Below are 10,481 nucleotides of genomic sequence, written 5' to 3'. Positions count from 1 at the left end.
GGGACCAGAACACCACAGGAAGGAACAGGATTCAGGCTGAGAGTTTGGAGGCTTTTATTTCTTTACTGGTCCACAGGGTGGTGGGTGGGCACACTACAGGGCCACCTCGGGGGCCACCTCACCGGGTCCCTGGCCTCTGGCCAGGTCCACCTCCCTCTGCTCTCTCCGCTTTTTCCTCTGGAGCAGCCGCCGCTCCCGCTCATACTCCTTCATTCGCATCACGTAGCTGTGGGCAGAGCATGGGAAGGGGTTTCAGGCTGTCTGCTCAGGTGCAGCCCTCCCTTCCATAGCCCTGAGAAGCCGAGGGTGCTGGAACAGCTGTCCAGAGCACTCTAGGGAGGCCTCAAGTCAGGGAGACCAGTGTGCCCATGGTTTAAGTGTGGGGTATGCCCCCAGCCTCTCTGGTGGATACCAGTGTGCCCCAGGCCTCCCGTCTGAAACCATGGCTTAGCCACTCCTCCAGGTGGCTTCAAAGCTACGTGCCCCACCCAGACTCTTCCCCTGTGCCCTCTCAATAGGCCCCTTGAGAGCCCTCTTTCGATTAAGGTGGGGCCTGGCTAGAAACTTTAGTTCACAGTCCTTTGCCTCAGGAGTTGCTGGCTGGGGGTCAGGTGGGAATGGGGGGGGAGGGTACAGCTTAGTGTGCAGCTCACTCAAGGTGCTCGCAGTAATCCCAGTCGTGCTGCTCATGCTTGCAGGCCAGGAAGTTGGGGAAGCTGTCACGCTTGCACTTGAGCAGTCGGATGAGGTAGTGGGCGCAGTAATCCCGCTGCTGGAGCACCAGCTGCGCGTCGTTCATCTCCTGCTGCGTGGCCACCATCTCTGTGGGAGGGGAGCGGGCAGGGCTCAGCTCAGGCGGGCTTTTCCAAGCGTAACTGCTGGAGGCCCCCTGTCATGCCCTGACTCCAGGGAGACCCAGCAGGCCCATGCTGCAATCAGCTCAGAAGTGTCCCTCGTCGACGCCATGGCAGCAGATGGCAGTGGATAATGGCCATTCTCTGACAGAGTGTCCTTTCCTAATTCACACAAAGGTGAGCCTGGACACAGGCCCAGATGGTAAGGGTCACCTCAGCATCCACACTGGATCCTCGTCTCCCCTCCTCCACCCCTGGGGTCACTCTCCAGACAGCCCCACCCTGCAGAGACAACTTTTTCCCAGGGCTTCCCTCTGTAATGCACAACCCAGTGGGCTGCCAGGGTGACCTGGATCTCAGCTCTGCCCTCTTGTCAGGGAGTGGTCTCTTGGAGCTTCAGCCTCCTCCTCCTAATGACTAACAATTTCCAGCTCCAAAGTCAACTGTGAGCGTTAAGGAGCTATACATGTACAGTGTTTAGTGCCCGCCTCAAGGAGAGCTGAACTAGCCCTTGGGCCTGGGCCCCACCGAACTGGCAAACTCGACCCTGGACCAAATCGACCTTCTAGAGGCTGAATGGGGCCCTTAGAAATTGTGGGCGCACACCCTGTGCTGGTGATCTCCCAGCTCACCCGTAATCTTCCCCCGCTGGCTTCTCTCCCCTCTGCTTCCTAGCCCCGTTTCTGTCTCCCTCAGGCTCAGGTCTTTATCTCCTGTCCCTGCAGCCCCTAGATCCTACCCCCTCCAGCTTCCACACTCCATCAAGCACTGCCCACACATGGCTCTTACGAGGGCGAGACCCCAGGAAAGCGAGCTTCCAACATTTCCCCCTGGCTCCCCTGACCCCTGCCGCACCTTCCCTGCGTTTCTACCCATCTTTATGGTGTTGGCTTCCTGAGGTTCTTGCTGAGAGCCTTTGCTCAATTTAACCTATAGCTTCACTTCCCACCCTATAGGCTGAAGAGCCCCAGGCCCCTGCTGGTTTCCATGGCAATGTGGCCCTGCCAGCACCTGGTGCTCTGGCAATAACCAATCAACAGGATTTATGGAGCACCTACTATGTGCTAGGTGTTAGGGATACGTGAGGGAACATAGTAGACAAGGATCTTGCCTTTGGAGGGAAGAGACAGAACAGGTAGAGATAGTGTCACAGAATGTCCGTAATGCAAAGTATCGGAAAAATAAAGCAAAAGAGAGAGAGGCAGTGTTGGGAGGTGGGTCACAACTTTAGAATGAGGGGTCCCTTAGAAGGTGGCACCTGAAGGTGAGAGAGTGAGTCCCACAGACACCTGCGGAAAGAGCGTTCCCAATAGCAAAACAGGTGCAAAGGCCTCGAGGTGAGAGGAGAGGGGTTGGGATGCCCCAGACACTTTGGCTTGAGCAGGATGGGAGGCACAGGCTTGGTGGGGAGGTCAGGATTTCTGTTTTGAGGACTTGTTTGGAGGTTCTAGCAGGGGAGTGCAGCTACTTTTCTACCCTTGACCAAAGAACGGTCCTCTCCTCCATCAGGGAAGGTTGTCCTCTTCGACTGAGTGCACAGCTTCCAGAGGGATGAACACGGAGCGGTGAGGGAGGAAGGGGGCACCTGACTAGCCAGCCAGATCAGCTGAATCAACCCTGGCAATCAATGGGGTGACAGATGTCACAGACAGATCACCCTCACATCCAGGAGTTGTTTTGAACCTGCTGAGTGGAAGATGCCCGTTAACTGTGCAGAGACGCCAAGCAGGCAGTGGGGGCCATGAGTCTGGGGTTCAGGGTCAAGGCCCAGCTGGAGATAAACACTTGGGAGCACTGGCACACAGAAGGCATCTGAAACCAGGAGACTAACAGAGATCCCCAGGAAGTGGGGAATGGACAGTGGAGACAGCCTGTGCCCTGGGGCTCCCCAACATTTATGAGATGGGGAAGTGGGGAAGAAGCCTCCTCAGTGAAGGAGCCTACAGGGAGGTGGGCCAGACTGCAGGGTCCTGGGAGCCAGGTGAGGAGGGGCTTCTAGGAAGTGGCAGGGATTAGCTGTGGCTGTTGCTGCAGCAGTGGGGTTAGAACTGAGAATGGACAAGGGAGCTCAGCGAGATTGTATGAGTGAGAAACTTGACAAGAGCTTTTGCAGCAAACTGGGATGGTTAGAAGGGGAGGTAGGCCAGGAGGGGATTTTAAAACAGTGAAAGCAACAGTGTAATTTATTCGCATGTTAATGGGAAAATCAATGTTGCAAGAGAGGGAGAATGGTTGGGGAAGCCCTTGGGTACATGAGGATGGGATGGAGGGTACAAGGGGGTTTGTCTGAAGCAGGGTTGGATCATTTGAAGTAACAGGAGAGAAGGGGGAGTCCCAGGGATGCAGGGAGCCATGAGAGCTCTTTTGACAGCTATTTTCTTAATGAGAGGATACAAAGTGACTAGCTTAAAGGGGGTGGGAAGGAGGTGCTTGAGCCTGAGAGAGAAGGTATGGGGGAGGGAGTGAGAGAAGGAAGGGCCAGGGAATGTATGTAACAGGAAAGCTAGCAGCAGGAAGGGTCGACTGGGGAATCACAAAGATTGAGTGTTTTTCTCCCAGGACATTCAGCTATACAGGGACAGGAGCCAAGGAGAGCTGAGGTTAACCAGGGTTAAGCCGAGAGAGAGAAGAGCAGGGGAGTTGTATATGCAAAACAGATTATGGGCAAAGCAGGGTGCGAAAGGCAACGGGAAGGATTAACATGCAAGGAGGTAAGTGGATGGATGGACTGAAGGTTCAGTCAGGACTGAACAACTGCCAGGAGTTGGGCCACTGGAGGAGTCCACCTCCCAATGTACTCTCAAATCCAGACCTTTGTACACTTCAAGTCATCGCCTACCCAGCAGCCAGCACGAACTTCTGACAAAACAAATCTGATCATGTCCCTCCACTGCTTACAAACACTGGTCCTCCCTTCTCCTTGGTCTCCGTGTGGTCAAATCCTATTCATGCACCTCAAGTTTCGCTTCCAGCCATCGTCTCCTGGAAGCTTGCCTTGATATGCCCAGGTGCCGTCCCCAAGATCTGCCTGGTGTCGCTGTCTCCCCCGAGGGCTGAAAGTTCTCTTTAGTCAGGGTCTGCTGCATCGTGGTGCCCAGCCTGGGACTTGGCCCAGGGCTGGCGCTCGATATGCTTGTGATATGACTACATAAAAAAAGAAACGTGGAGGACAGTATGTACGGCGCGAACCCCTTGTGTTTTCCTGTGCATACCTAAACATAGCAGTGACACCAGGACAGAGGGGCAATGAACACCTCCCTTCCGTCATAAACCCTCCCACGGCTCCCCACTGACTTGAGGACAAAGGCCAGCTCCGAGCGCCTCGTTAGTTCCATATCGCCACTCACGCTCCAGGTTTTTTACTCCAACCATGTCCTCTGCCCACTATGTTTCCATAATCAGGCAGGGTCACGCGAGTCCTCTGGCACCCTCCCGGTCGAGGTCAGAGCTGAACCCAGCCCTGGGGATCCCGGCCTTACGGCGCCCGCGCGCCGCTCCCGCCGGTCGCGCCTGCGCATTGGCCTCACCGCGCTCCTTGCGCCCTTGGAAGCCGTAGTCAGGCGGGAAGGTGGGCATCCGCAGAGGGTCTGGCTCCCCTGAGGAATCGCCTAAGTAGCGCCGGGCCAAGTGCGCCCCCATGGCTGCTGTCGCTGCAGCTCCCTGCGGCAGCCGAGGTCACCTAGCTCCTAATCGGAAGCACACCCCTTCGCCAGCCACAGCTTCCGGGCTGCGCAGCTGCAGCGAGGATCGTAGAGATGAACGACCTCAGAGGCCTGCGGAATTTCTGGCACCACCTGGTGGCGGGGCGGAGACAGCAAGGCGCGGCGCGCCCCCGTGTGGGATCGGGTGGACATCAGTTGTGGGGATCTTCTTGCCTCTGGAAACCTCTGGGCACCCCTGATATCCGGAGGGGAAAAATTTTTTGATATCATATTTTAAAAAAATTGTTTTTCTTTGATAACCTTCTAATTTGTTTAAAAAAAAACCCCTGCTCTGTACCAATGATGTATTTAGTGAATATCAAAAGTTTAAATAGTTATTCAAATTAAATATTTTAATTAATTTAATTTAAATAAGCAAATAAAGTTATTTTGTTATGGGTGAACAATTTTACAGTAAGCCAGTATTAAATATTTACTTCTGATTCTGTTAACCAGGGTGTGGTAATCTGATCAAGGAGATGCTGTTAACCAGGGTAATCTGATCAAGGATATGCTAACGGCCAACTGTTAACCAGGGTGTGGTGATCTGCTCAGGGATGTGCTGGTGGCAATATAAACTGCCTCTTCTGGGAGCTTGGGGCTGATCTCTTCTAACCCTGTGTGGTAGAGAGTCAGTCGCCCACCGGCTAACAAAGGCTCACAATTCATCTCAATTGGCTCCGTGGGTCTTGGATTTGATCGCACCACAACATTTGGAGGCCCCAGTGAGATATCTCCAAGGGGGAGATCTCCTAAGACCCACGACCCCGGCCACCTTGGGCGAGGGCCTGCCCTGTCTAGGGGACAGCCACTGAGAGACGGTCCTCAGCCCCAGATGCCAGGCAGACTCGCCCAGGAGGGAAGGAGGACAAAAGGTACAATTCTGTAACGATTTGGCACGAGCCATCTGGAGCAGCTTCACCGGTGAGTCAGACTGCACTACAGGTACCCAGGTTTCTGGGTATCTGTCGGGGAACGAGTGGAAGCCTGGACGGAGCAAAACTTCCCTAGTTCGGTCAAGGTCTGAGACGTCAGACTTGACTTCTGGTATTACAGGTATTCAGGTTCCTGAGTATCTGTCTGTCTGTGAGCTCTAGGGTACATCTAAGTTTCGGCTTAGATCCGTCTGCTGGTAAGCCCTAGAGTTCATCTAAGCCTCAGTTTAGACCTGTTCCTGTCTGTGGGCCCTAAGAACTAGTGGAAGGCTGGATGCAGCCAAATTCCCTAGTATGGTCAGGTCTGAAACGTCAGATCCTAACCCAGTACCTGCCAGATACGCTAGGGTTTTGTGTTACTTGTAGTCTGTTTTGTCTGTCTGTATTGTGTCTGTCTGTCCGGACTGGTCTACCTTAGTCTGTTACTGTTCTTGTCTGTCTGTATTGTGTTTGTCTGTCCGGACTGGTCAAAATGTACTGTTACCTTCTTGTTGCCTTGGTTTTCATAAACGTACTCCATATATCAATGTGTGGTATTTTAATTCTTTCCTTAGATCTGGCCTCCGTGGCCCCGTTCGATTGGACGCTAGGTCAGAAGCTGATCCTAGCCCTGGCTTATTTGGCTTTTGTGGGGGTCTGCCTGTTTTTATTAACATGAGTCAAGCTTCTTCCTGGAATCATCCTACCCCCCCCCCCCAGTGCCTCCTTAATCATTTTAAGGATTTCAGGAGACGAGCCCATGCCTACAGAGCCAGTGTCACTCCCTTTGACCTTCAGAGGTTCTGCCAGTTAGATCAGCCTACATTTGGAACAGGGTGGCCATCAGAGGGGTCACTCGACCTGCAAACAGCCTTTCAGGTGTGGAATATTATCTACGGAAATCCTGGCCACCCTGATCAGGCTCCATATATCGATGTGTGGATGTTGTTTCTGATGCCCCCAAATATCTGAAGGACTGCCTCAGCGGAAAAAAATCAAAGATGACTCCCAAGTCTGTCCTTCTCTCTACACCAAAGGAGCAAAAAAAGAAACTGTCCAGACAAAGACCTAACCCTCTTTACCCCCTGAGGAAGGACCCTGAGATCACTAATCCACCCCCTTATGCTCCTTATGACCCAGTCCTATCTCCATCTAACAGGGAGGCAGAACCCCTCCCGAGTCCTACCCACACCCACACTGGGGTTGTGTACCAACCCCCACAATACTCTGATACTGTCCCTGACTGTCGAACCGGACAGCAGTCCTGGCCCCACTCCGGCAATTGGGTCCCCTAGTTGGGGGAGAAACTCAGAGGCCATTCATGGTCTATGTCCCTTTCTCCACCAACGATCTGTACAATTGGAAACACCAGAACCCCTCATTCTCAGAGAAACCCCAGGGATTAACCTCTCTCCTGGAGACTATTTTCTTTACCCACCAGCTGACCTGGGACGACTGTCAGCAACTCCTCCAGGTCCTGTTTACCTCAGAGGAGCGGGAGCAGATCCAGAGGGAGGCTGCAAAGGCAGTATTAGAGCCCAATGGGCAGCCTTCCACTGATCCGACCCGCATCCAACATGTTCTCCCGAACGCCCGTCTGCCTTGGGACCCCAACACCGACCAAGGTGAGGAGGCTCTCCAATGGTATTGCCAGCTTCTTCTCCAGGGCTTCCGGTCTGCCTGCCGACGACCCAAACTAAGGATGAGTCGCTGGCGACGTTCCTGGAACGACTCTTAGAGTCGTACCAGTTATATACCCCTATTGACCAAGAGGACTCTAATAATAGGAGGGCTGTGAATTTAGCCTTTGTCAGTCAGTTGGCCCCAGATATTAGAAAGAAACTGCAGAGGATGGAAGGGTTTGAAGGAAAAAACCTATCTGAGCTGGTCGAGATAGCCCAATGAGTATTTAACAATAGAGATGAGGTAGATATAGCACAGACTAAGAAGATGACCAAGGTCCTGCTTGCAACCACGCAAGAAGCCCAGCCAAAGGGACTGCCAGGAAAAGGCAGAGGCTGAGGACAGGCACCCAGGAGAGTTGGGTTAGAAAAGGACCAGTGCACATATTGCAAGAAAAAGGGACGTTGGAAGAATGAGTGCCCTGAAAAAGGATAAGCCCCCCAAAAGAAGGGCCCCCTCTCCTTTTTGAGGATGCAGAATGAGGAGGTCAGGGCTCTTACATTATGAGCCCCTGGGAGCCCAGGATAACTTTAAAGGGGTCCTGACGCAGACCCTAGGGCCCTGGAAGCGACCAGTTGCATAGCTCTCCGAAAGATTGGACTACGTGGCAGCAGGATGGCCCAACTGTTTGAGGGCAATTGCTGCCACTGCAATCTTCTCTAAGGAAGCCCTAAATTTGACACTAGGGCAGACTCTCCAGATTATTGCCCCAAACACAGTTTAGTCAATGCTTCGCAACCCACTGGACCGGTGGATTTCCAACACTCAGATCACCCAGTATCAGGTCATGCTTCTCAACCCACCTCACATACAATTCCTGAAAACTACCGCACTCAATCCAGCTACCCTACTGCCTGACGATGCCAACCCTTGCATGACTGCCTTGAGGTCCTAGAGAATGTCACCTGCACCAGACCGGACCTGACAGACAGTCCTTGGTCAAATCCAGACGCTACTCTATTTACGGATGAGAGTAGCTTCGTCTCAGGAGTCAGGTATGCCGGGGCTGCAGTGGTTACCACTGAGACTGTCATCTGGGCACAAGCCCTAAGCCATGGCACTTCAGCTCAGAGGGCTGAACTAGTAGCAGTGACTCAAGCTCTGCGGTGGGGTAGAAACAAGACCGTTAACATCTACATGGACAGCAAGCATGCCTTTGCCACGGCACACATACATGGGGCATTAATAAAGAGGAAATACTGGCCCTTCTTGAGACAATTTGGCTGTCAAAGAAAGCGGCAATCATCCATTGCCCAGGGCACCAGAACTCAAGCTCTGAGACAGAAAAAGAGGCTACCCAAAAACCAGTGGGGCCAATTGACATTCTGCTGACCCTACCACCCAGAGTGCTAACAGACACCCCCTACCTACACTCCAGGGGAAGTTGAACTATGCAACAATCTGGGAGGCAAAGAAGAATCTGCTGGGTGGGTTAGGCTCCCGGACAGCCGCATTGTAGTACCTGAGGCCTTGAGCTGAGACCGTATAACCCAGGTTTACCAGAGCACTCACTTGGGAGGAACCAAGTTAACTGAACTGTTAAAAAGAGACTATTACATTCCGAGGGTGCAACGAATGGCCAAGCAGGTATCAGCCTGGTGCCACATCTGGGCACAAGTGAATCCAGAGCCCTTCAAGGAAATACAACAAGGGACGAGACTTCGTGGACAAGCACCAGGGGAACATTTGAAGTTGGATTTTACTGAGGTCAGCCTGGGAAACTTCAGATTCAAATACTTGCTTGTGTTTATTGACACGTTTTCAGGATGGACTGAAGCCTTCCCCACCAAGCAGGAGACCGCTCAGGTAGTAGCAAAGAAATTAGTCTCAGAAATAGTGCCTTGATTTGGCCTGCCCATAACACTGGGGTCCGACAACGGCCCAGCGTTCATCGCCCAGACCAGCCAATCTCTAGCAAAGGTGTTAGGGATCAATTGGAAATTGGTTTGCACTTATAGGCCTCAGAGTTCAGGACAGGTAGAAAGGATGAATAGGACCTTGAAAGAAACCTTAACTAAGTTCAAGCTGGAAACTGGCGAACAGAAATTCATAATTTTTCACTGCTTAAATCTTTGCAAGCTCTCTCTCTCTCTCTCGCATGACAGGAGACCCACCAACTGGTCTCTGCCACCAGAACAGCTGCTCAGCATCCAGTCCAGCCACACAACCACGTTCCAGGTAATTGGATCTGGGTGAGAAAGGTACGGCCTGCTTCTCTTGAGCCCCGCTGGGACGGACCTTTTCCTGTCATCCTCACAACACCCACCGCAGTCAAGGTAGCTGGACACCGTCATTGGATTCACCTTACCAGAATCAAGGCTGTGTATGCACCACAGACATCAAAACAATGGACTCTGTGTTGGACAGAGGACCCACTAAAAATAAGACTGTCAAGGGTCCAGTCTGGACTGTCTTGATTCTCTCCATCCTAAAATGAGGGGGTCTTTGTACAGCTTTAGATGAGGCCTAGACCTACTGTTCAATGATTTGAATCCCCCTAGAAAACTAGTTGGGAATGTTATGGGTGGATAATTTTCCAGTAAGCCAATATTAAATATTTACTTCTGATTCTGTTAACCAGGGTGTGGTAATCTGATCAAGGAGATGCTGTTAACCAGGGTAATCTGATCAAGGATATGCTAACGGCCAACTGTTAACCAGGGTGTGGTGATCTGCTCAGGGATGTGCTGGTGGCTATATAAACTGTCTCTTCTGGGAGCTCGGGGCTGATCTCTTCTAACCCTGCGTGGTAGAGAGTCAGTCGCCCACCGGCTAACAAAGGCTCACAATTCATCTCAATTGGCTCCGTGGGTCTTGGATTTGATCACACCACAACAACTTTTAAATAAAACTATAAATCCTAGCAAATATTTCTTTGCAAAAATAAACAAGTTGCAATTCTAGTACCCTTTTAGTTGCCACTGTAAAGAATTGATATTACATTTCATACCTGTTGCATAAAGGGTTACATATATACAAATTTAAGAGTATAACACATTGTTTAATACTGACTTCAATTTGCAACTGTAATAAATGTGCTAATTTGTTACTGTCTCTGAAATTTTGCATTGGAACACAAAAGAGAAGCCATTGAATGGGAGCTTGGCAATGTTGAGAAAAGATACCTGGTTATGCAGCAATAAATTTCATTAGACAAGGTGTTGTGGATTGAATTGTGTCCCACTTGAAATATATGTTGAACTCCTAATCCCTGGAACTCCTGAATGTGACTATTTGAAGATAAGAGTCCTGCTGATATAATCAAGTTAAGATGAGATCATACTGGATCAGGTGGGTCTTAATCCAGTGACTGATGTCCTTATCAGAAG

The 10,481-nt window shown here is 51.5% G+C and overlaps 1 protein-coding gene across 1 annotated transcript; it reads right to left on the bottom strand.

Moving 5' to 3' along the window:
• Window positions 1-37: 37 nt before the first annotated feature.
• On the bottom strand, window positions 38-4,574 carry NDUFB7 (NADH:ubiquinone oxidoreductase subunit B7). Its single transcript, XM_016162108.2, has 3 exons — window positions 4,382-4,574; window positions 654-822; window positions 38-226 (listed from the first exon to the last, which is right to left on the bottom strand). Exons 1-3 carry the CDS (start codon window positions 4,491-4,493, stop codon window positions 94-96), a joined length of 414 nt encoding a protein of 137 aa, XP_016017594.2. The 5' UTR covers window positions 4,494-4,574; the 3' UTR covers window positions 38-93.
• Window positions 4,575-10,481: the final 5,907 nt, after the last annotated feature.

This window comes from Rousettus aegyptiacus, unplaced genomic scaffold, assembly GCF_014176215.1.
Source record: "Rousettus aegyptiacus isolate mRouAeg1 unplaced genomic scaffold, mRouAeg1.p scaffold_m13_p_16, whole genome shotgun sequence".
Classification (NCBI taxonomy): domain Eukaryota; kingdom Metazoa; phylum Chordata; class Mammalia; order Chiroptera; family Pteropodidae; genus Rousettus; species Rousettus aegyptiacus.
This window is presented reverse-complemented; position numbering and strand designations above follow the sequence as displayed.

Coding starts and splice junctions, on each gene's coding strand:
- NDUFB7 (XM_016162108.2), bottom strand. CDS start 4,493: ATGGGGGCGCACTTGGCCCGGCGCTACTTAGGCGATTCCTCAGGGGAG. Junction 823..4,381: donor CCAAGGGCGCAAGGAGCGCG/GTGAGGCCAATG, acceptor CCCCTCCCACAG/AGATGGTGGCCACGCAGCAG. Junction 227..653: donor GATTACTGCGAGCACCTTGA/GTGAGCTGCACA, acceptor CTCTGCCCACAG/CTACGTGATGCGAATGAAGG.